The sequence below is a fragment of the Amblyraja radiata genome, chromosome 39 (assembly GCF_010909765.2).
Source record: "Amblyraja radiata isolate CabotCenter1 chromosome 39, sAmbRad1.1.pri, whole genome shotgun sequence".
Classification (NCBI taxonomy): Eukaryota; Metazoa; Chordata; class Chondrichthyes; order Rajiformes; family Rajidae; genus Amblyraja; species Amblyraja radiata.
Genome location: NC_045994.1, coordinates 12,765,329 through 12,790,976, shown reverse-complemented (window position 1 = coordinate 12,790,976; position 25,648 = coordinate 12,765,329). Strand labels below are relative to the sequence as shown.

General features: G+C 44.6%; 2 protein-coding genes across 6 annotated transcripts in view; both read left to right on the top strand.

The window, feature by feature from the left end:
* bnip3l (BCL2 interacting protein 3 like) overlaps nt 1–3,324 on the top strand; it is a 31,045-nt gene extending 27,721 nt beyond the window's left edge. Inside the window, exon 6 of the mRNA XM_033013770.1 lies at nt 339–3,324. Coding sequence (XP_032869661.1) covers nt 339–387 — 49 coding nt within the window. The 3' untranslated portion in view covers nt 388–3,324. The remainder of the gene's footprint in view (nt 1–338) is intronic.
* A 4,721-nt stretch (nt 3,325–8,045) lies between these two features.
* Nucleotides 8,046–25,648, top strand: part of LOC116967476 (dihydropyrimidinase-related protein 2) — a 36,586-nt gene continuing 18,983 nt past the window's right edge. Inside the window, exons 1-6 of one of the 5 annotated variants that reach the window (XM_033014078.1) lie at nt 8,046–8,051; nt 8,555–8,556; nt 18,134–18,288; nt 19,119–19,207; nt 19,360–19,544; nt 24,001–24,165. In XM_033014078.1, coding sequence (XP_032869969.1) covers nt 18,250–18,288; nt 19,119–19,207; nt 19,360–19,544; nt 24,001–24,165 — 478 coding nt within the window. In that variant the 5' untranslated portion in view covers nt 8,046–8,051; nt 8,555–8,556; nt 18,134–18,249. Of the gene's footprint in view, nt 8,052–8,554; nt 8,557–13,162; nt 13,707–17,993; nt 18,289–19,118; nt 19,208–19,359; nt 19,545–24,000; nt 24,166–25,648 lie in introns of those variants that run through there. The other 4 variants (XM_033014075.1, XM_033014074.1, XM_033014077.1 and 1 more) reach the window with 4 other exon arrangements.

Sequence of the window (25,648 nt, the reverse complement as noted above, 5' to 3'; positions counted from 1 at the left end):
ATTTCAATTGTATGAAAAGCAGATATTCAGGTGCGAGATTAAGTGTATGGAGGAAATCTGAATTTATTGCTGAATAAGTATTGTTCAAGGGCTTGGGTGCTGTGCTAAATTGTTAAATGCCAAAGTTAATGGCTGCATGAACTAAAGAAAGAACAGCTCTGTCCATGTTAAGATTGGCCTAAGTCTTAATTACAAACGACGCTTGTGTGGAGATGAAAAGTTATGCTTCCATTTATAATTTAACCTAGCAAGTTAAATTTTAAAATGGCATTTCTTTGTGCGAGTGAGAATTTGGTAGGGAGAAACGTAGTTTCCTAACCTGAACCCTTCTGTTTTAGGATCTACATTGGGAAAAGACTGACAACCTCCTCATCCAGCACCTTCTGAGCCTGATTCAGATTTAAACATGACCTGTGAAATTGTGTGGCTGTTCCATCAGTACATTTGAATTGGAAGAAGACAAATAACCATCACAAGCACAAGACATCCCATCTCATTACATATTTCCTTTGTTACTTCGTAGAAAATGCTTGCTTGAGCACTAACTGGACTTCCCTCTCTTGCACTCAACTTTAACTTGTGAATCAAGCCGTATACCATATGACAGCAGCCCTAATATGCTTTACTAGTTTGCATCAGCGTGAAGTAGGTTCACCAGCAAACACCATCGAGATCTGTTCAATACATCTTATAGTGCAGCCGTTTAGAATAGATTATGAATTAGCAAAACTTATGCAGAGCACAAGTACAGTACAGTACAAGCACAGTAGCACTGAACCTTAAACTGTAGTCTCATGTTTAGGATGTACAATCTTTCTGGCAACAGCTCAATACCTGAACTAACAAACCAACATATTGTGTTACTGTTGGAATTATTCTATGTAGATTTGCCATTTGATTGTAACAATTGTCATTATATTCTTCGAGAATATGCGTATTCTCTCACCTTGCCATAAATCACTGCTTTCTTCACGTTCTCTGCTATTACATGCTTGATGCTAACTAGGGGAGCAGCCACGCAATTTGGCTTTGACTCTACTGATCAAAGCAGCGTTTTTTGGTTTCTAATGCTTTGCTGAATTCTCGGGCTTATCGCAATTTTTATTCAAAAATAATTTTTATCTCTGACTATTGATAGCATCTCTCAAACTCAAGTACACTTTATTGAACCTTGCTGAATTTCATCCTAATCCTACTTGATGTTTCCTAGCAGGGCTCATATGGGAAAGACATACGAGCCGATTCTCTCCCTTTAGATCTTATTGCCAGCAAACGCTGAGACCAACTGTAACAGCCCAGCTAAGGTTTAGTAAGTCAGCCCAGAATAGTGATTGCACCTATAAATGAAGGAGCCAAATTCTGAACTATCATGACAGGTAGAAAGCAGAAAGTTTGCAATTTTTCTGAGGTCAATCGTGTGTATCTTGGGCTATAAATTCTGATTTTCAATGGTCTGTTGCATTTTATTGCATTAACCTGCCATATCATGGTTGTTTTAGCCTCCCCCCCCAGTACTTAAAAATGAAGTATATAGTTCTGGGAACTAATATGATTAAAGTAACTGTCCTATAACCTTTCAAAGTTTTTCGCAATTGTTTGTTTTGACCTTATGCACTAGTTTTCAGCTTCTGTTTGGCTAATGTTTAGAGTGAAATTTTAGATGTGGGCTTGTCATGTGTGGAACATGGATTTAATTTAGCTAATTCTGTTGGGAATAGAAGGTAATTTTTTTCTTGGCTATAAGAATTGTGTCCTATGTAAGTTAAGGCAATCTCAGCCCAGTTCCCGAAGTGTCGACACTTGTTGCACCAAATTGTCCTCAAGCCATCGCTGATTCGCAGTGCAGCTTAGAATTGCCACCTGCTGGCAGGTTTGAGAAATAGAGGAACATCACTGTATCGGGGAAACGCGTTGAGGTTGTAACAGCGGTAAAGAGGTTAGTTCTGCTCGGTGTTGCATTCTAACTAATTCTGGTCATTGACTGAGGTTGTCTGATGTTTCATTCTACAGCATGATTACCCCTACATATAATACCCTTCTCTCATCAAAGCTCTTTCAACTAACATGACTTTCTAAGCAAAGAATTTAGAGGATATTAACCAGGACGTTTGGAAATAGATTTTTGTAAAGTTTTTGAAACACAAGTAAAATTTAAAATTAAAGTGAATTTCCTTAAATTCTCTTGAGATTGTACAAATACCAGTACAACACTGGTGTATGCCACGTTTTGGTGAATTATACCTTGAAGAGGAATCCTTGTTTTAAGAATATATTGGTTGGAAATGAACATTGCTTGCTTTGCAGGGAAACAGTATCCTTGTCATAACGCTATCTGTCAAAGTTGTATCATGCAGTTTTAAAATGTATTCTGTTTTCCTTCCATTCCAACTTTTGGGATTTAAAAAAAAATCCTTTCATTTGGAGGACATGGTGATATACTAGAAAATTGCTCTTTTATTTCATGACAACATTACAAATGTTAAATTCTCTCAAAAGTTATTTGAATGCAGTTTTTAATATCAAAACAGAAGCTCAGGATCTATTTAAACAATCTTTCATTTGCAGAGATTTAAAATGATGAATGAAGTAATGTCACAATTGATCACAAAACACAATTCACAAAGTAAAGGGTGGTGAGTTTTATGCTTGGGGGGTTCACCAGAGCACTGGGGAGGGGTCCTGTCTGAAACAGTTTGTCTTTCTCTCCTGCAGATATTTCAATGTGCAATAAAAATATTCCTTTTGTGCACTACACCATAAATTGTTTATCTACATATATCAAAATTGGGGCTGAAATTTGTATGGGTGAGTTGACTGCACGCATTGAAAATGTTGCTGGCATATATTTTCATTGGGAGGAGTTGCCAGGGAGGGACAGTCCTCATTTAAAATTGCACTTTGATGTATTGGAAGGAACCTAGCTTTACAAGGTTGAATTAATTCCCTATATCTCCCAATCAATAAATAAAGTAGAAATGACCACACGTTGATCCTTAACATAACAAATATTTGTCTGGCCCAATCCTCTGAAAAGTACAGCTATTTAATTGTTGATAAAAAGTATACCTGCATATTGCACATTATCGCGTTAAGACTGCAGTAGCCAACATGTCAATCTTTTTAATGAAATAAGTAACAAGAAGTTTTCTTTGATTTTTATTTTTGAATTGGGGGCAGGTTTTCAAAAATGAATCCGTTGAATTTAACTGAGCCAAAGTGATTATCAACATCTGACATTTATCTAAGTAGCACTTTGTATTATGTATTCTGATTAATGTAAAATTAATATCATAACTTTTTTTGCCATTAAACATATAAATATAAGCCTGTCTTTTTTGTCTTTCTGAAGGTTCGCCAAAGGAAGGTCTGTGGTCCTTTTAAAAAATAATAATATTGTATATAACGCAGTTAACACAGTAAATGGCTAAGCTGCAGATGGAGAATTAAAGGACTGTAGGAATTGATGGCGAATTAAAGTAGTAGACTGATGGAGAGGAGGAAGAAAATTATTTGAGACGGCATTAGCAGTTTCGGAGTGACATTACAAGGTGGTGGGTGCTATATTTTAAGGAGTTTTAGAAGCAGATTGGGCTGTTGGAAAGCATTTGATTGAACAGCAAACAATTTAATTTCTTTCTTCATGTACTTTGTACTTCATGTTCTTCGTAATTCCTGTTCCTAGGTTTGAAGAAGGATATCAACCCGCAACATCACCTATTCCTTTTCTCAAGAGATACTGCCTGACCCGCTGAGTTACTCCAGCATTTTGTGTCCATCTTCGGTGTAAACCAGCATCTGTAGTACCTTCCTGCAAATAGCGTGTTCAGAAACTGTTTTAATGAATGGAAAAGCAAAACCTTTGAGTAAAACTGCAACTTCTGATAAAAGAAAGATAGTTTCCCCAGAAAAAAATGCAGCAGGTTATATGCAAAAAATGTGCATAAAACCAAGCTGTCAATTAATGCAGTAATAACAAAGAAACTGCCCAATTAGCTTACAATTTCAAATTCAGGAAGTCCTCAGGTTATGACAGGGTGCAAAATCAGGGTGAAATAAATCCAAACAGTGCATGGGAGAGGATCACAGATAACAGATGTGACAGGAGAGCGAGCAGACATAAGAAGAGTGGCCGCCAGCCCTCTTCAGTGAGTGAGCTAGTGAGTCTGCTCAGCGCTCCCAGTTCTGCTTGGCTCGTCCCAGGCCCCGATTATCGCACCTCGTCGGCGGTGGGGCGGGGTGGAGTGATGGGGAGAGAAGGCACATGCAAACACCCTATTCCCACTCCTCAGCAGCAGAAAATCCACCCCATCGGTATCCCAAATACCCTTCCGAGTGTGCTTGTTAATGGGACGCTCGTAACCCTGCGAGAGTTTGTACTGAAGTGGCCTATCTCACATGGGGTATGTTAAATGCTTTTAACTCTGATCATTGTCCTTTCCAGGCAAATAGTTTCTGCTTTGAGCACTTAACCTAAAAGTCTAGAAATCTTTTTGCTCCAACTTTCGCAAGAATGTACAGTATTTGTGTGTGGGAAAACCTTTTTCTCGCCAGTTCAGTTAGTATCATACCGTGTCTTCAACAGCATAGCATTCCGAACCTTAGCTTGGATTATGCACTGATGTTCTGGTGTTGATTACAGTCTTTGATCAAAATTCACAGAAGGCTAGCCGCTGGGTTTAGTATTTCAGTCAGGCTCTATCCTCTGTTAAATTAATCTGTGTGGTAGGATTCCTCGATGGACAAAATGGCTGAGTGCAACACCAATGCTTAAGATTGTCAATACTCAAGGAGAAGTTATAGATTTTGTTTGAATGGTCACTTCATAAGCCAGTCAATAAAAATAGTGTATTATCCATAAGCTCCTGAAATATAGTGTGGTTTATTGATTTGGGATATATTATTCACAATGCATTTTTACCTCCAAAACATCCAACCCTGTCTCTGCTCATTTGCTGAAATCCTTGTGCATGTCTGCATTGTCCATGGATTTGACCGTCCCAACACACTCCCCACTAGCCTCTTGCTTTTACCCTTCGTAAACTTGAAGCCACCCGAAACTACTTTGTCTTAACTCTCATTTAGTTCTGTATATTGATCATCACTGAACCCATGGAGCCAAGTTGATGTTTATAAAGGAACTGCAGATGCTGGTACATACCGAAAATAGACACAAAGTGCTGGAGTAACTCAGTGGGTCAGGCAGCATCTCTGGAGAAAAAGGATGGCTGGGCTGGGACCCTTCTTTAGTCTATACATACAGGTTTGTAGGTTAACTGGCTTCGGTAAAATTGTAAATTGTCCCGTATGTGTGTAGGATAGTTTTAGTGCGCAGGAGTCGCTGGTCAGAGCGGACTCGGTGGGCCGAAGGCCCTGTTTCCGCGCTGTATCTAAACTGAAAATAAAGCAGACCACTGGAAAATAAACAAAGGCATGGTTAATGGTTTCAGCAGCGGATGAACTGAAGTAGGACATAATGGACAATGTTACAGGGATGGAAGTAGCCTGTCTAAGTGAAAGCATTTTTTTTTTTCCATATAGTATCTCCGTCCGCACTGCGGCCTAACATCGTGGAGTTGCCGGCCTTTTCTGGAGATTGACTGGGAATTCTATCGTGGGAGCCTGCGGACTTACCATCACGGAGTTCGCGATAGCTGTCGGGGGTCGTCTTTGGGGCTCCAACCGTGGGCGGGGCTTTAACAATAGACAATAGGTGCAGGAGTAGGCCATTCGGCCCTTCGAGCCAGCACCGCCATTCAATGTGATCATGTCTGATCATCCCCAATCAGTACCCCGCTCCTGCCTTCTCCCCATATCCCCTGACTCCGCTATTTTTAAGAGCCCTATCTAGCTCTCTCTTGAAAGCATCCAGAGAACCGGCCTCCACCGCTGTCTGAGGCAGAGAATTCCACAGATTCACAACTCTCTGTGAGAAATTCCACAGACTTAACATCGCGGAGCCCGCAGTCTTTGGTTAGACACCGACATCGGGGACTTCAAGCCGCAGGAGTTTCGACCACCGGCTGCAGGAGCTTCGATCACCCTGACTGCAGATGGTTGGACTACCCTGACCGTGGGAGAATAAAGAGGAAGGAAATTGGACCTTATTGCCTTCCATCACAGTGAGGAACGTGTGGAATCTGCTGTGGTGGATGTTTGTTAGCTTTTCTGTAGTTGTGTGTCTTGTTGCTTTTCATTAGTATGGCTGTATGGTAATTCGAATTTCACTGTACCTTAATTGGTACGTGACAATAAACTGGCCTTGAAACCTTGAATTTCTTCGACAAAACACATCCAAGTAGAAACAATAGGGGTTTCTTCCAAGTGACTAATGGCCCCATATCAGAGTAAAACAAGTCTCAAATTAGTTAAGATGGCAAATTCCCAGCAGTTGAGTGCAGAGACGAGTGACAACAGGAGGAGATGATTCATGGACTTCACTGATGCAAATGCCCTTGGTTCAAATAGAAAGAAATCTAAAGCCTCCTTTGACAGTTCCATTAAGCAGGTATGAATGAATCAAAATCTAAGTCTGGATGTTTTTTCTTAATACTTTCCCCATTAAAGAATGTTGGACGAATGTTCCTAGAAAACAGAACTATTCTTTATAAAACCAAATAAAAGATAAGATCGTGGTGTTTAAGAGACTATTAGGCAGCCACATGGATATGCAAGGAATGGAGGGATGTGCAGGAAGAGGAGATTAGTTCAACTTGGTATGTTCGGCATGGTTGTGGGCTGAAGGGCCTGTTACTGTGCTGTACTATTCTATATATAGTCATAGTGTGGAAACAGTCCCTTCAGCCCAACGTCCACACCAGTCAACATACCCCGGCTACCCTAGACCCACCAGCCTGCTTTTGGCCCATATCCCTCCAAACCTGTCCAACTGTTTCTTAAACGTTGGGATAGTCCTTGTCTCAACTCCTCTGGCAGCTTGTTCCATGCACCCACCACCCTTTGTGTGAAAAAGTATCCCCTCGGATACCTATTAAATCTTTTCCCTTTCACCTTAAACCTATGTCCTCTGGTCCTCAATTCACCCACTCTGGGCAAGAGTAGGTGTAATGTAGTGTAGGAGTATGCAATAGAGAGATTTCTATAATAGGGAGCTGATCGCAATGGAAAATTTATACCCAGGCCTTAAGTTGAAAATCCCACCTCGTGTTTGAAGCTGGGAGAACGAACAGCTGCAGGCAATCCACTAGGAATGTATTATTGAATAATGTATGTTGAACAAATGGATATGTGTATGGAGATTTTAAGTGCCTACGTTTAATCAGCTGCCCTAGCGTATTCCTTTGGTAGTTTGAGATCTATTTTGTTTGTCCTACTCTTGTGACATGCCTTGGGGTGTTTTACTGTGTACAAAAGTGCTGTACAAATGCAATTATTTTTGCTGGCCAGACTAAGTAGCACATTTTAGAGGTGGGTTAAATGTTTTGTTTTCATGAAGTACAGTAATCGATTATTAGCAAGATCAAATTTTTACACTCAATGTTCAAGATTAACTCTGACTTTTTTTTGTTCAGTTTAGTTTATTGTCACGTGTACCGAGCGAGGTACAGTGAAATGTTTTTGTTCCGTGCTGTCCAGTCATCCAAGTCCACAACTCCTTAAAAGTGGCAAATTAAGGTAGATAGAGTGGTTAAGAAAGCGTATGGTATGCTTGCTTTCACAGGTCGGGGTATTGAGAATACAAGCCAGGAAGTCATCGTGTAAAGGGCCTGTCCCACTTTCACGAGGTAATACACGAATTCTCCCCAGTTTTCCCCTGATTCAAACTCGCAGAATGTTCGTAACGAGTCTGTAGGAGGCCGTGGGAGTTCGTAGATATATCGTGGCGGCTCGTAATGCCAGCCGTAGGTACTCGGGGCATCAGGTAAGTCGGGACGTTTTTTCCAGCCCGATGAAAAATATCCACGAGTAAAAAAATAGTTGGGATGAAAAGAAATTGCAACTTTTTACTCGTAGTTAGTTCGTGGGCAGACCGTAGTAGGCCGTGAGGGTAGTCGTGGGTACTCAGAGCTCGGCAGCTGGACAGAGAAAAAAAGGTGAGTGAATAAAAAAAGCTTAAGTCAACATCAGCAGTGACCTCTGTCACTCCAGTTCGTGAGCATATTCATGGAAGGTCGTAGATTACCAAAATCTTGTAGGTCCTCTAAACTCGGCAGAGGTTTTGGATTAAGTCGTGAAAGTGGGACAGGCCCTTAAGGAGGAACTGGAGATGCTGGTTAAACCCGAAGGCAGTCACAAAAAGCTGGAGTAACTCAGCGGGTCAGGCAGCATCTCTGGAGAAAATGATTCTCTGAGATGCTGCCTGACCAGCTGAGTTACTCCAGCTTTTTGCGTCAGTCCAAGACTAATTGCAAGCCAGGCAAGGGATGAACGGGGTTTTTAATTTCAATTTGCACCGATTTTGTTTTGCAGAGCAGCAGCAAAAGTTTGCTTTCCCTCTCTCTGTGTCCCTCCCCCGACCTAGTTATCCGACTAATTTCACTGTCCTGATTAATTTTACAGATGTATATGCGTCATGGTCACCTTCCCCTCGGCAAAGAAGTATTCTACATTTTTTCCTGAGCACCGCCTGCTTTGATCTGTCGTTTTCACACCTTATCCTTCCATATCTCCCGGTCACCCATTCCTTCCCTCTGGAGATGCTGCCCGTCCCGCTGAGTTACTCCAGCATTTTGTGTCTATCTTTAACAGCAATAGCGCCTCGTCTTCCACCAGCAGCTGGGAGGGGCTGCAGTGCTTTGGCAACGGCACCAGCCCCACCCCATTCATTGCTGCAATATTCATTGAACAGCGGAAAGCTTTGCGTCATTGCGGCGAGTCTGCACCAGGGCTGGGGACCAGTAACAAAAGGCAGGCTGCCAAGCAGCAGCATCCAATCCTTTCTTCCAAAAGTCTGCTTTCAATATGGCCAGGCTGGGGATGTCAACTAACGAATTAAAAAAGTGGCAGGCGCAGAAAGCTGGAGTAACTCAGCGGGTCTGGTGACATCTCTGGAGAAAAGGAATAGGTGACGTTTGAGGGTTGAGACGCGTCTTCAGACTGAGAATCAGGGGAGAGGGAAACGAGAGATATAGAAGGCACATAGAGCAAATGAATGAAAGATATGCAAAAAGCAACGATCAAGGAATTAGAAAACCTTTCATTGATCATTGCTGCTTTTTGCATATATTTCATTCATTTGTTCTATGTACCTTATATCTCTTGTCTCCCACTCTCCCTCTCAGTCTCGACCCGAAACGTCACCTATTCCTTCTCTCCAGAGATGCTGCCTGTCCCGCTGAGTTACTCCAGCTTTTTGTGTCTGTCTTCGGTTTAAACCAGCATCTGCAGTTCCTCCCAACATACAAAAAAAAACCAGGCAGACCTTCAACCAAGGACCAATCCACTACCCGAGAGCTTGCAATAACGATTGGATGGCTGTGGGTGTTCTGATATTCTGCTGCGGACTGATTTGCTGGTCCAATGTCATGACAACTGGTCTCTCCTATTAACAGCTCCCATATATGCGTCTGTTAGCAATAGGATTCCATCAGCAATAGGTTTGGCACGATGCACTGCTTTTAAACAGGAATAATGCAGTTTGATATAATTTCCAGCCTTCAATATTAATAATTGATATTGATTTGTGCCATTTCCTCTGTCATATGCAACAAAAGACGATTCAGTCAGCCTTAAACTCATTTTACAAGAAATGGCTGAAAGTGCAGCACATTTCTGAGAATATTATTAAGAGAGGTGATTTTTCTCTATAGCTGTGCCTTGGGGGAAATAGCTGAATGTTGCTGCTTCATTCATGGGTGACCTTGCTGCAAATTCAGACTCGGTTGGCTATTTGACTCTTGTGGGTATCTCGCCTTGGGCCATTCTTCTCACCCTTTTCTAGAGCTTAGACTTTAGAGATACAGTGCAGAAACAGGCTCTTCGTCCCACCAAGTCCGCGCCGACCAGCGATCACCCTGTACACCAACACTATCCTGCATATTTGGGAAAATTTACGATTTTTTTTAACCAAATTCAATTAATCTGCTAACCTGTACGTCTTCGGAGTATGGGAGGAAACCGGAGCACCCGGAGAAAACCCACGCAGGGAGGTCACAGAGAGAACGTACAAACTCCTTGCAGACAGCATGTGTAGCCATAAGTTGTAGGTGCAGAATTAGGCCATATGTCCCATCATGCGAGAAAAACATTTTTCACACAGAGAGTGGTGAATCTCTGGAATTCTCTGCCACAGAAGGTAGTTGAGGCCAGTTCATTGGCTATATTTAAGAGGGAGTTAGATGTGGCTAAAGTGATCAGGGGGTATGGAGAGAAGGCAGGTACAGGATACTAAGTTGGATGATCAGCCATGATCATATTGAATGGTGGTGCAGGCTCGAAGGGCCGAATGGCCTACTCCTGCACCTATTTTCTATGTCTTGTCTGCCATTCAATCGTGGTTGATCTTTCTTTCCTTCTCAGCCCCATTCTCCTGCCTTCTCCCCATAACCCCCAACACCCTTTATAATCAAGAATCTATCAATCTCTGCCTAAAAAATATGAACTTGGCCTCCACAGCCTTCTGTGGCAATAAATCCCACAGATTCACCACCCTCTGACTAAAGAAGGGTGAGGATCGAACCCGGGTAAACTACAACACCACTGTGCCTCTTCAAAGGGGCTGAAGCAAAGTCCCGTCATCCTTACAACATCCACTGCCCCAATTTCACCTCCATTCCGCTGTTGGCATAGATCAGACCCGGTGTTGCGAACTCTTGGTCTAGTGCACGATAAAGTCCAGTAGAGTGGGAAGTGGCGAATGCTCTGATCGCTGGCCCGCAAACTATAACATCCTGAAGCCGCGGTCTGCGGAGCTTCTAGCCGCGGGTGCGGCGTGGACTTTCCATTGCGGAGTCTGGGATCCCTTGCCGGGGATCGCAGGAGAAGAGCCCCGACCACCGGCCTGCGGCCTATAACATCCTGAAGCCGCGGTCTCTGGTAGGAAGCGGCCGATTAGGGTCCTCCAAACCACGGAGTGTCCGTCCGTTCCAAAGTCGGAGTTTCGAGCATCCCGACGAGAGGGCCTGCACATCTGGCCGTCTGTAGCGGTGACTGTGGAGGGACCACAGATGAACAAAGGAGGAGGACAGACTGGATGTTATTGCCTTCCACCACAGTGAAGAATGTTGATTCCACTATGGTGGATGTTCATGTTGTATTCTATTGTGTATTGTGCTATTTCTGATTGTATGGCTGCATGGTAAATCAAATTCCACTGTACCTTAATTGGTGCATGTGGCAATAAATGTGAACTTGAACTTGAACTTGTTTACAATTCTCTACCGCAGAGGTTTGCAGTAGATTAATCGTTCAGTTCATTGAAAACAGATCGATAGGTTTATGGATGTTAAGGGAATTGAGAACGCCACTAGATACAGTATGAGGTAGAAGACCAGCCATGATCTTGATGGGGGGTGGAGAGAGAGTGGCAAGAGGCTTAGATTGTGAGCTTCCTTCACCCATTCTAATTGTGCGTTGACCCTGTTTTATGGCAACAAGTGTTTCTGCACCAATTAATGTTAAATTAATATTGATCTCAATGTTGCCTGCATGCATCATCTGTCGTTGAGCACTGATTCTCCATGCAGAGAATTGTGGATGCAGTCCAGCCCATCACACAAACCAACCTCCCTTTTGTTGACTGCATCCACATTTCACGCTGTTCGGCAAGGCCACCAGCATAAAATCAAGGACGTGTCTCACTTGCTTCTTCTCTCTCCCATCGGGCACAAGGTATAGAAATGTGAAAATGCATACCTCCAGATTCAAAAGAGTCTGAAGAAATGAAGAAACCATAAAAAAACAGTCGCAAACTATTTAAAAAGAAACAGTTGCACTTAAGTTAAATGATTTTTAAATCACGTAAAAATTAAATGCTTGGAATCGGTTGGCAGGAATTATTTGTCTTTTTTTTCAGTTGATGTTTACCCATCACTTTGCACAATTGAACAAGCTTTGTGTTGGATTGGATTTAACAAATAAATTCCTGAGCCTTACTGCTAGGAAATATAGTCTTTACTTCAGACTTTAGTCTTTACAGATACAGCATGGAAACAGGCCCGTTTCCTAATAGCTCTGCAGCAGTTGAGTTTACCCATTTCGCTGATGGTAGATATTAAGGAACCTGAGACTGTGCTGATGCACAGTATAAGTGACTGGCTCTACCAGGGTTAGATTTCCAGCCTGTGTAGTGTCATGGTGGAAGTGGAGCCAGAGGATTCAATGAGGGCAAGGCGAGATTTGAGTTTGTGAATCCCGATGATTCCTGCCAGAATATGTGGAAGTAGTGGCTGGCTGAGGATAACATGGGACACACTGTCACTTCTGTGTTATCCAACTCTCTTCCCCCACCCAACTCGTGCCTGCCCCAGGTTAACTGTAGAGATTAGAGTAGAATTATACAGCATGGAATTGGGTCCAACTTGTCTATGCCAACCAAGGTGCCCCATCTAAGCTGGTCCCATTTATCTGTGTGATGATCAAATTTCCACATGAAGAAAGAGGGTTGTGTCCATGTGTGTGGGCAGGTGTGTGTCTGTGTGTGTGGAGCACGTGTGTGTCTGTGTGGGACAGGTGTGCATTTGCCTGCATTTGGGGTGGGTGTGTGTCTGCCGGTGTGTGTGCGGGGCTAGTGTGTGGTGGGTGTGTGCGTCTGTGTGTGGGGCGTGTGTGTTTGCCTGTGTGTGTGTCTGCCTGTGCGTGTGGGGCGGTGTGTGTCTGTCAGTGTGTATGTGTGGAGTGGGTATGTGTCTGCCTGTGTGTGGAGTGATGTGTCTTTGCCTGTGTGTGTGTGTGTGTGTGGGTAATGTGTGTTTGCCTGTGTGTGTAGGGTGTTGCGTGTCTGCCAGTGTGTGTGTGGAATGAGTGTGTGTCAGTCTGTATGTGTGTGTGTGTGTGTGTGTGTGTGTGTCTGTGGGTAATGTGTGTGCCCCTTTGTGTGTAGGGTGATGCCTGTCTGTCAGTGTGTGAGTGTGTGTGTGGAGTGAGTCGGTGTGTGTCTGTCTGTCTGTGTGTGTGTGTGTGGAGTGATGTGTCTTTGCCTGTGTGTGTGTGTCTGTGGGTAATGTGTGTGTCCCTTTGTGTGTAGGGTGATGCCTGTCTGTCAGTGTGTGAGTGTGTGTGTGGGAGGGGTGGGTATGTGTCTGCCTGTGCTGTTGAGGACCAATTTGCTTCCAAGTACAGTCTTGCTTGAGTGATTGTTTTCGACAATGTAGAGCTAGCTGGTGAGCTGGGAGCTCAGCACATCGCCTCCCATTTGGAAGCAGAGAGTGTTTTTCTCCTGCGGTCAATGGTATCAGCCCTGCAAAGTTACAGCAGGCAAACCTTCAGATGCCTCACCCACGGAGACAGAGAAAGGGAGTCTGATCATGGCTGGGAGGAAATTTGCACAGGCGGAAACTCCGACTTGGTTCACATGCATGGGATTGAAGCCGCAGCAGAAATCCAGCGAGGCTTTATCAGTGGCAGACAACGTCTCGGAAAACAAACACTTGAATTTCCCCTCTCTGGGTTGCGGCTGGTGTATACAAGGAACAGGCAGGAAAGATGCAGAGGCGGCTCGCTATGTAACATTCACAGGCAGCGAGGAGCAGAAGCCCAATATCGGCAGAACGGCTCAGCAGAATAAATCTCGACAAAATGCAGACGTGGAGGTGAGAAAACCTGTTCCCTCTTTTAGTTTCTGTACTGCATGTTATTCTTGCAGAACCGCTGACAATTCAGACGCTGAATCATTTAGTTGCTGTACAACTAAACGCTGGCAATACATATTTAAGTAAGTGCAGTCTTGAAAATGAAGGATTTTGTGCAAAGAATCTGTGTCTAGATATCTGCTGACACTGGTTGATTCAAAACTGTCGTAACTAGTTTTATACTTGACGTTAAATAGTAAATTCCTTTAAGCAGGAATACCGAACCATTTAGATTTGAGTTCAAATGCCCACCCTGTTCCTTTTGCACCACAACTCTGGACTTATTGAGCAACATGTTGAGTTCAAATATATTTAGTGCCCGATATTACCAGTGACAGTAACAAACTGGTTACTTTGAACCCTATGAGCAGTCTGTTAGTAATGGGTTGGGTCCTGTTTCTGTTTATCAGATGGGTTGGGTTCATTATGTAATAACGAGGAACTGCAGATGCTGGTTTATACCGTGGACAGACACAAAATGCTGGAGTAACTCAGCTGGTCAGGCAACATATTTGGAGTAAATGGTAACATTTCGGGTCCGGGGACCCTTCCTTCAGTCTGATGAAGGGTCCCAAAGGAATACCTATCCATAGATAGACACAAAAAGCTGGAGTAACTCAGCAGGCCAGACAACATCTCTGGAGAAAAGGAATAGATGACGTTTCGGGTCGAGAAGTCTGAAGAAGGGTTACCTATTCCTTTTCTCTACAGATGCTGTCTGACCCGCTGAGTTACTCCAGGGTTTTGTATCTATCTTCGGTTTAAACCAGCATCTACAGTTCCTTCCTACACATTACCTATCCGTGTTCTCCAGAGATGTTGCCTGGCCTGCTGAGTTACTCCATGTATTTTGTGCCTAACTTGGGTCGGGTTCAGTATTAGGCCCTTCGTTATTGATGGATGTGTATTAATGGCTCGGACAAATGTAGAGGTCGTGATGAGAAATTTGATGACAATATTAACATTGGCAGTGTGGTTGTTCCTCCGGGAGCAGAGGCTGCAGAGAGATCTGGAGAAGAATGAGATAATGGACATACGATGGGAAAGCTGTGCCTGACCAGCCTCACCCACTCTACACAGGACTGCTAACCATTTGTGCTCACTGCAATATTATCTGTTCCGACACGCCTATGTGGCTTATTTCAAGAAATAGAAGGGGAATGTATACCATGTCTTTCAGGACGATCCAAAACACTTCAGTCAATGTGCTACGAACATAGAAACATGTAAACATATGAATTAGGAGTAGGAGACAGCACTGAATCTCTAGATGGGATAGGATGGGTCAAGTAGGCCCCATTGTTCAATGATTCAATGACATTGGCAATCTTATACATTTCTTATTTTAAAGCTCCTAAGATCTCCCTCTCTCTCCCTCCCTTTCTCTCCCTCCGTCTCTCCCTCCCTCTCCCTCCCTCACTCCCTCCCTCACTCCCTCCCTCTCCCCTCTCTCCGTCCCTCTCCCCTCTCTCCCTCCCTCTCCCCCTCCCTCTCTCCCTCCCTTCCCTCTCTCCCTCCCTTCCCTCTCTCCCTCCCTCTCTCCTCATTGCTAATTCCTAATTAATTTCCTTCCATACAGCAGGCCGTCTCAATAAATGGTTTAGTTGGCAGAGATTCTGTGTGTCAATGATACGATATGGACCATTAAGGATTTCCCCTGGCACATCAATGGAGTCCATTAGCGGAGGTGTGAGACGTGGTGTGGGCGAGCATTTATTGCCCATTCTTGTCCCTGTGAGTCACTGAGGCCCACCGAGTCCGTGCCAAACATCAAAGCACCTGTCACCCCTCTGGATGGTTTCTGAGGGCATTTAAACGCCAGCCATGTTATATGTGACTACACAAGGGACTACAAGCTGCAGTGGCTGTAATCCCTTTTCCATTCACAGATAGGATAGTCAGAAGAAGGGTTCCAACCTGAAACATCGCCTGTCCGTTCTGTCCCTGTATGCTGCCTAGTATGCTGAGTCCCTCGAGCACTTTCTGTTTTGTTTCTCTCCACAGATGCTGCCTGCACTGCTGAGTTCTTCCAGCACCTTGTGTTTTATTTCCTTCCACAGATGCTGCCTGGTTTGATGAGTTCCTCCAGCACTTTTGGTTTGCTCATATTTTATGTGGATCTGGAGTAACGCTTACACCAGTCCAAGTTAGGGGCAAAGAATTCCCTCCCAAATGGCTATTGGTGACAGGGTTTTCATGCTAATGTTGTACTTTCATGCTGCCTCTTTGATTGCAGATTTATTTCACTAACTGAATTTAATACCTCACGGTTTCCAGTGCTGTTGGGAGTCTGAATAAGTGTCCTGACCCGAAACGTCGCCTGTTCATTCTCTCGACCGATGTTGCCTGACCTGCTGAGTTACTCCAGCTGTTCTCTCTTATATATCAGTCCAGTAACATAAGCATCACGTAGAAACAAAGAACTGCAGATGCTGGTTACTACACAAAAAGCCACAAAGTGCTGGAGTAACTCAGCTGGTCAGGCAGCAACTCTGGAGAAAATGGATGGGTGACGTTTCGGGTGGGGAACCTTCCCTCCCTCCCCATTGTATTGCAACCTTGTCGTGGTCGGGGAGCTTGTGTGTCTCAGTGACCCCTAAAGCTTTGCCAGCGGGAGATTCGTCTCCTGTTAGGGTCTCCCATGCTGGACAGGCCGAAGGGTAGAGGCGAGACGAAGTGCGATCCTCTGGTCCTCCAGGTTGAAGGTTGAGCACAGGGCTAACAACCCTGTCTCATGAAACAAACATGTTACGGAAACAGCAACTGAAGGAATCGACACTACTGAGTGGAGGACCTTCATTGCTGCCCTACATGAGGCACAATAGGCAGTAAAGAAGAAGACCTTTCCTCAGACATAAGCATCACTTTGCAACGCTCCTGGTGATGTATGTGGGATGTTCATCACCTGCAGAGTAACTCAAAGCTATCTTACCCATCTGTCACCCGGGTTCAATACTGACCTCAGCCACTGTCTGCGTGGAGTTTGCACATTCTTCCTGTGACCGTGCGGTGCGGGTTATGTTTGGGGGGGCACCCGTTTTCTCCCACACCTTAAAGGACTGCCGGTAGTTAGATTGATTGGGTACTGTATATTTCCTGTCTCTCTTCCAGTGACTCCTGACTTAAATGGCCCTGTGAACAACTGTGGTGCTGCCCATGGTGACACCTGTCATAGAGACAGAGAGCATGGAAACAGGCCCTTCGGCCCAGTCTGTCTAGGCCGACCCAGATTCCCCATCCAAGCTAATCCCTCTGAACCTTTGCTATTCATGTGCCTGTCCAAATGATTTTTAAATATTGTTATAGTACATTGGCACCACGGGGCTAGACTGTGTCTGAAATGAGCGTAAAACGTTTTGCTTTGCTACATATAAAGACATAATCATACTCATAGTCATAGAACGTGTAGACAAGCCCTTCGGCCCAACTTGCCCACACCGACCAACATTGTCCCACCTGCCTGCATTTACAATTGATACAATTTATTTGTTGTAATTTGAACCTCATTGAGGTTCAAACGAAATTTGGTTTCTGCAGTCATACAAGCAAGTAGAAGAACCAAGACACAACACAATTTACACAAACATCCATCACAGCGAATCTCCTCCTCACTGTGATGGAAGGCAAAGTCTTATCTCTCCCCTGCACGTTTTAGCGCATATCCCTCGAAACCAGTCCTATCCATGGACCCAACCAAATGTTTCTTAAACGTTGGGTGTCATACAGGACGGAAACAGGCCCAATGTGCCTATGCTACACTGGTCCCACATGTTCATGTTTGGCCCATATCCATGTACATGTCCAAATGTATTTTCTAACTTATGATAGTACCTGCCTCAACTACCTCCTCTGGCAGCTCCTGCCATTCACCCACCACCATCTGTGTATATATATTTTCTTGTTTTGTTTTCTCCTGAAAAATAGCGTTTTAGTTCTCATTTCCTAACTGTAAACCTAGTTACCTTTGTCAAAACAAAAAAAGGCGATTGCTGCAGTTTTTCTGTTTTTCCCTCTGCTGTTTTAAAAAAAAATTCGAGATGATGTTGGCGTCAGGGGGAAAGAGAATGTGTCGAATAGAAGAACTACCCGGACTGTGTGTGGGGGGTGGGTGTGGTAGAGGGGCAGCAATCTGTCTGCGCCTTTGCGGGTTGGCGAATTCCTCGTCTCGCACACCACGCTGGAGGTAGCGACCTGATCAGCCGACCCGCCGGTGGAAGCCAATCGAGGCAGCGGAGAGGTTGGGCTTAGACCGGGGTCTGGGCGCGGCTGGACCTGGACGTATGCTTTGCTTGCAACCGCAGCCTGGGCTAATTGCATTATTGCTGTCGCCTCGCCCAGCTGGAAGCATCAGGGGGTGGGGGCAGGGGCAGGAGGCGGAGGCTGCAAAGAGAAAGAGGCGCAATTTAAAAAATTATATGTTTCTATAAAGATTTGCAAACGTCCCGGGGGCTGCAGTGAGAACCGCTTCTTGCAACACAGCATTCAATTGCAAACAATCACAGCCATGTCTTATCAGGGCAAGAAAAACATACCGCGCATCACGGTAAGTAATGTGGGGGCTTTTGTGAAATTTGTGCCGGTCGCTTCATTTTGCAATTTCACGCTGAAATGACAAATGGAATGACTTGCGGTGACCGGAGCTGGTTTAAAGGGACGGATGGACCGAGCGACCTGCACGGTTTTAAGCGCAGTATGTTTTCCATACGTGCTGAAACCAAGGACAGCGACTGTGTGCAGTGTTTGTCGGGGATAATGGCGGTGTCTGGCAAGGGCTGAGTTTTTTTGTTGTTGCTCTGTGTGTCTCTCTCCTGCTTCCCCGCAATTGTGAATCCAATCCATATAATTGGAGAAAACAAATATTGCCCGGATTTCCATTCAAATTGCATACAATCCTTCTGAGAAAGAATTCAAATCGATTTATTTTACAAAATACTACAAATATAAATGTTGCACCGTTCCTTCCTAAATGCACTGCAACAATGATATTTATCGTGACCTATTTAGATTGACGATTTTATTTAAAAAAAATAGTAGTGCAAATATTTTTGAATCATAATAATAGTGGCGCATCATTTGTTGTGTCGGTTGTAAATATGAATGTCTGGTATATTCTGGGTAGGACTATGTGCCTATTTTTTTCTGCATTGAGCCCATTCGTGTTATAGTGTAATTACAATATTTGAAAAGCTACACTGGTTCTTAGAAATTGATACTGTTGCAATACTTGCATCAAATTTCTGCAACATTATATTTTTAATATTGAAATACTTGGGTTCATTTTTAGCTTCCTGTTGTTTTATTGTGAGCAGTCAAGAGCTTGGGTGAAAATTGAATTTGTCTTCAATTGAATGGATTTAAATTGGTGTCTTTCAGAGCGAACGTATGCTGGTGAAGGGTGGCAAAATCGTTAACGATGACCAGTCATTCTTTGCTGACATTTATGTAGAAGATGGGCTGATCAAGTAAGCTGTCTCTGTTGTGTATGTTTGGTTATGTCTGTTGTGCTGCAGTAGTATTTTAGTGTGTCTCCAAGTCATTGAATCTGCCCCTTTTATTGGAAAGTTGATTATGTGCTTCCTCCCGAAAATACTTTTTTTCTCTCTTCTTGTCCTAGGCAAATTGGCGAGAATCTGATTGTTCCCGGTGGGATTAAAATGGTTGATGCCCACGGAAGGATGGTGATACCAGGCGGAATTGACGTTCACACCCGTCTACAGATGCCCAGCAGAGGGATGATTGCTGCAGATGACTTCTCCCAGGGAACAAAAGCAGCCCTGGCAGGAGGCACCACCATGATTTGTAAGCTTTGATTTAAAAAAAAAGATGTTGCTTTTGAAAAAAAACATTTTTTGAGAAAAATGATCTTTGCAAAAATATTGCACTTGGAACAAATGTAGAAAAGCATTGCCTGAGTGCAATGAAATTGATTGTCAGAAAGCCTAGGGAGGACTGCAATGGATCAAAGATAGACACAAATGCATTTGCATGGGATGAAGCATTCATGTGCTTTGTGAATAGATGATTTGTAAAATGCACTGTGTTCATCTCCTGTGGTTCACCCCTCACTGTGCCCTGTATAACTGTTGTAGACTGTTGACCATCATAGTCTAGTTTGTCAGAGGGCTCACTTTTATTTGTGATTAGTGAATTTTTAGAGATATCCACATTTCTTAAAATGGAGTTGTTCCTCTTTGCTTTTCACCCTTTCCCACCTCTACGGGAGGGGAGTTATTCATTGGCACAAGCAAACTCACCGATGTTTTGTGCACATAAGTTTAGAAGGGGCGATATGCTTGAGGTTTAACGAATAAAATTTGGAGGAATTCTTAGTATGAATGGAGCAAGATGATTTGTGAAGTGTGGGGAGGAGTCCTAAGGTTGGGATCTGTTGTGTAGGGAGGAAGTGCAGATGCTGGTTTAAACCAGAGACAGACATGAAAGGCTGGAGTAATGCAGCGGGACAGGCAGCATCTCTGGAGAAATGGGATAGGGGACATTTTGGGTCGAAAACCGAAACATCTGTCTGGATGTAAGGGTCTCAACCCGAAACATCACCTACTTCTCTCCAGAGATGCTGCCTGAGTTACTCCAGACGTTTGTGTCTGCCTTTGGTTGTGACCTGCTGTTTGTGAATGGTATTTAAAAATGCCTGCAGAAAATGGTGCGGATCCTGATATGTGGGGGGGAAGTGGCATGTGTCTAAGTGAACGGAGTGATGCTTGGTCAATGAACTAGAAGCCTCTACAATAAAGACAGCCAATGCAGTAAACACTCAGTAGGTCAGGCAACACCTGTGTAAATAGAAATGGCTAACACTCCAGGTTGAAGACCCTTTGCACAGTGGGGCAGAGGGAGTTTGGGCTGGCTGTCAACAGAAGGTGTTAAACTGTGATTTTCTTTGCACTGATCAGCATTGAGGTTGCTTGAGAAGGCGTGCAATGCAATGGGGAGTTGTTCTCAGAGTTGTGCGTAACCTTGTGTAATCTGAAGAATTTCTGAACCATGTTAATTTGGGATTGAAACGGCAATGGATCAGTAATGGAAAATAGACACAAAATGCTGGAGTAACTCAGCGGGTCAGGCAACATCTCTGGAGAAAAGGAATGGGTGATGCTTTGGATCTGGACCCTTCCTCAGACTGGGATCCTGCTTAGTTTGAAGTCTGGTGTCTTGTAGCGGGTTCTGGCAAGGTCAGTGTTTAGCATTAATGTCCCCGGGAAGATGATGAAGATACATCTCTGAAGGCTGCTGCAGTCCGCTTGGTGAAGATAATGCAGAGCAGTGCACATTTATTTTTCTTGACGCAGCTGACTGATTTGCTGGGGCCATTTCAGAGTGCAATTAAAATCCAGCCATGTAACTCTTTAGACTTTAGTAAGGGTCTGGATGTAAGGGTTAATTGTTAATTGGCTTTGCTAAAATTGTAAATTGTCCCTAGTGTGTAAGACAGTGTTAGTGTACGAAGTGATCGGTGGTCAGTGGGGACTCAGTGGGCCAATGGGCCTAATTCCGCCAGAAATTAGGCCCTTTGGCCCACTGAGTCCCCACCGATCACTTTGTACACTAACACTATCCTACACACTAGGGACAATTTACAATTTTACCAAAGCCAATTAACCTTCAAACCCTGTACGTCTTTGGAGTACGGGAGGAAACCGGAGCACCCGGAGAAAACCCAGGCAGTCACGGGGAGAATGTGCAAACTCTCCGTGCAGGCAGCACCCGCAGTCAGGATCGAACCCGGGTCTCTGGCGCTGTAAGGCAGCAGCTCTACCGCTGCGCCACCACGCTGCCCCTCCAAGACTGCCATCGCGTTGAGAAGAGTTGTGGAAGGTTGGCAGGCTTCCTTTCCCGAGAGAACGTTTTCCAAAAAACCCATCTGATTCTCCAATCTGTCACCATCAGGAGTAACTATCTTTTCATTCCAAATTCACTCAATTAACTGAACCTGTTCCAGATATCAATTAAACTGTTTCGTAGAATGTAGAACAGTAACCACAGGAAGACTACTTTGGCCCCACGATATCTATGTTGAACATGATGCCAAGTTAAAGTAATCTCTTCTGTCTGCACGTCATCCATATCCCTCCATTCCCTGTATATCCACATGCCTATCTGAAACACCACAATGATATTGAGTCAGTGAGTGATACAGTGTGGAAACGGGTCCTTCGGCCCAACCTGCCCACACCGGCCAACATGTCCCAGCTACACTAGTCCCACCCACCGGTGTTTGGTCCATATCCCTCCAAACCTGTCCTAATCCTGTAGAATGTTAAATTCCCTTACTACAACAACCTTATTTGACCTTCAGATATTTGCTTCCATCGCCACCCTTAGCATTGTGTTTGAGGTACCTGGAACTCTGTATAAAAAAATTACGGTTTGTATCTTTTTTTAAATGCCTGCACATCTCCCTTTAAACTTTCCCCCTCTTACCTTAAAGCTAAGCCATCCAATCTTTGACATTTCCACCCTGGGGAAAGAAGTTCTGACTGTCTACCGTTCCAGTTGTCTGAATGGTGGTGGCAGTCAATGATCAAACCGCTTCAGCCAGCAGTATCCTGTTTGTCTGGCCAGCTTCTATGGAGGGATAAGGACTAATCAGACAAGTAGGACCAGCTTGGATGGGCAACACCGTTGGTGTTGACCAATTGGGCCAAAGGGCCTGTTTCTGAACTGTACACCTGTAATAGTGAATCTGGAGTTACATTTCAGCCAAACCGAGTAAGGCGAGAAGATTTCCTTCTCCATGAAGGTGGCACAGAAGTAGAGTTGCTTCCTTACAGCGCTGGAGACCCGGGTTCAATACGGACTACAGGTGCTGTCTGCACGGAGTTTGCACGTTCTCCCCGTGACCACGTGGGTTTTCTCCGTGAGGTTCGGTTTCCTCCCACGCTCCAAAAATGTACAGGTTTGTAGGTTAATTGGCTTCAGTAAAAATTGTAAATTGTCCTTGGTGTTGGATAGTGCTAGTGTACCGACCGGGATTGCTGGTAGGCCGCAGACTTGGTAGGCCGCAGGGCCTGTTTCCGCGCTGTATCACGAAACTAGACTAAACTGAAAGACTGGTGAACATTGTTACAACCATTTGGAAAATGTTGTTATTGTTATTCAAAATTATATAATTGATTTAAATACTTAAATTGAAATTCGATTGGTGCTGTGGTGGGATTTGAAATCTCATCACTGGATCAGCCTTGGCTGCCAGTCCAGTATCTTAGGTACACAAAATTGCTGGGGAAACTCAGCGGGTGCAGCAGCATCTATGGAGCGAAGGAAATAGGCGACGTTTCGGGCCGAAACCCAGTATCTTAGTTTAGTTTACAGATACAGCGTGGAAACAGGACATTTGGCCCACCGAGTCCGCACCGACCAGCCATCCCCACACATTAACACTCTCCTACACACACTGGGGACAGTTTACACACAAACACCAAGCCTATTAATAATAATAATAATAATAATAATAATAAATACTTTATTGATCCCCTCAGGGAAATTCAGATGTCCAGAAGCCCCCAACTAACAAACCCACAGATTCAAAACGAACGCAGACAGAAAATACATAGAATACAATGTGGACACTACCTGAGAGCAATAAATACTTAAAAAGACCAATAATTAACAATTAAAAATTAAAAATTGCAAAATGCATCCCCCTACAGCCTAGCGGTCCGAATTATAAAATCTAATGGCTGCAGGGGTGAAGGATCTCCTGAACCGCTCCGTTCTACAGGGCAGGGAGAGGAGCCGGTTGTTGTTCCGAGTGCTCTTTTGGCTCTCCAGAATTACATGGAGGGGATGCCCGGGGTTTTTCAGGATGACCTGCACCTTGTGCCTCATACGCCTCTCAAGCACATCCATCCCAGAGTCTACTCTCCCCTCCAGCACTGAGCTAGCTCGGTTAACCAGTTTGACCAGCTTCTTGTTGTTTTTTGCACTAATGCTGTTGCCCCAGCAGACAACAGCGTAGAAAATAACACTTGCAACCACAGTGTTGTAAAACAATGACTGTAACCTACATACCTGTACATCTTTGGAGTGTGGGAGGAAACCGAAGATCTCAGAGAAATCCCACGTGGTTGTGGAGAACGTACAAACTGCGTACAGGCAGGCACTTGTAATCGGGGTCGTCTCCGCCGCTGCAAGCGCTGTAAGGCAGCAACTCTACAGCTGCGCCATCGTGGCTGTCCGCATTACACTACTGCAACTGTATATCTGTACAGGTAACGTGTACGTTTGTTTGTTTCAGTTGACCACGTGCTGGTGGAGCCTGGGGTCAGTCTGATCACGGCCTTCGAACAGTGGAGAGAGTGGGCGGACAGCAAGTCCTGCTGTGACTACACTCTGCACGTTGACATCACCGAGTGGTACAAGGGGCTGCAGGAGGAGATGGACTTCCTGGTGAAAGAGCACGGTGAGGCGCAAGAAATGGTCTCGCGTGCGTGTCAGCGCGAAGCGACCGTAACCCGCGGTGTGTGTGTACCATCCGTGCAGAGAGCATCTGCACTGAAATAGCCCGCCCTGCTTGTAAAATGTGGAGGCTCTGTAATAGATGGGAGACATAACTATCTCAACCTCCAGTCCATTTGGTGTTTTTACTGTTTCCATTTCAATCTGGTTAAGATTCCTTTAGAAGATAGTTTTGGGCACCATGTGTAGGAAGGAACTACAGATGCTGGTTTAAACCGAAGATAGACGCAAATTTGGGACGACAGATGGCACAATGGGCTAAGTGTTCGGCTGGCGACCGGAAGGTAGCCGGTTCGAATCCCGCTTGGAGTGCATACTGTCGTTATGTCCTTGGGCAAGACACTTCACCCACCTTTGCCTGTGTGTGAATGTGTGTGAGTGATTGGTGGTGGTCGGAGGGGCTGTAGGCGCAGATTGGCAGCCACGCTTCCGTCAGTCTGCCCCAGGGCAGCTGTGGCTACAGAAGTAGCTTACCACCACCGAGTGTGACTGAGGAGTGAATGAATAATGCGATGTAAAGCGCCTTGAGTATTAGAAAGGCGCTATATAAATCCCATCCATTATTATTATTATTACGAAACTGTTAGATGCTATTGCAACATTTAAGGAACATTTAGAGGCTTTTGCAACATTTAAGAAACATTTAGATGGGTACATGGATAGAACGGGTTTAGAGGGATACGGGCCAAATGCAGACTGGTGGGACTAGTGTAGATGGGACATGTTGGGTGAGTTGGGCTGAAGGGCCTGTTTGCACGCTCTGTGACTCTATGAGTATCACCATGGCCCTATATGTAGCAAATCCAAACGTTATTACTCTCATCGAAGTCGCAGTCTAGCCCCTGCTGTAAGACTCTATGGATTACCCATATGAATAGTTTTTGTGGGATTTGTAGGTCAGTGTGAGAGCTGTTGGGCCAGCGAGTGAAGAGTGGGCTGTGGCGTGATGCACTCCTTGTTCAAACAGCTCCTCGTTGAGCCAGGCTTTGATGTCAAGTATGAACGCACAGTCGGTGGCGCCAGAGGTTGGCGGTGGGCGCACGTGTAAATATGCAAACAGAATTTCACTCTGCAGTTGCACGTGTGACAAATAAATCACTGTTGGATTAAAGCGGAGGATGCTGGAGAATCCCAGCAGATCAGGCAGCATCTTTGGAAAGAGTTCACATTCCGGCTTGAAGATCCTTTGTCTGAGTTTTGGTGGCGTTTGAGACGGAAGGAGATTTGTATCTAGCTTGGAAACAGGCCCTTCGGCCCACCATGTCTGCACCAACCAGCGATCCCCGCACACTAACGCTATCCCACACGCACAGGGGACAATTTACAATTGTACCCAAGCCACTTAGTCTACGAACCTGTATGTCTTTGGAGGGTGGGAGGAAACCGGAGCACCCGGAGAAAACCCACGCAGGTCACGGGGAGAACGT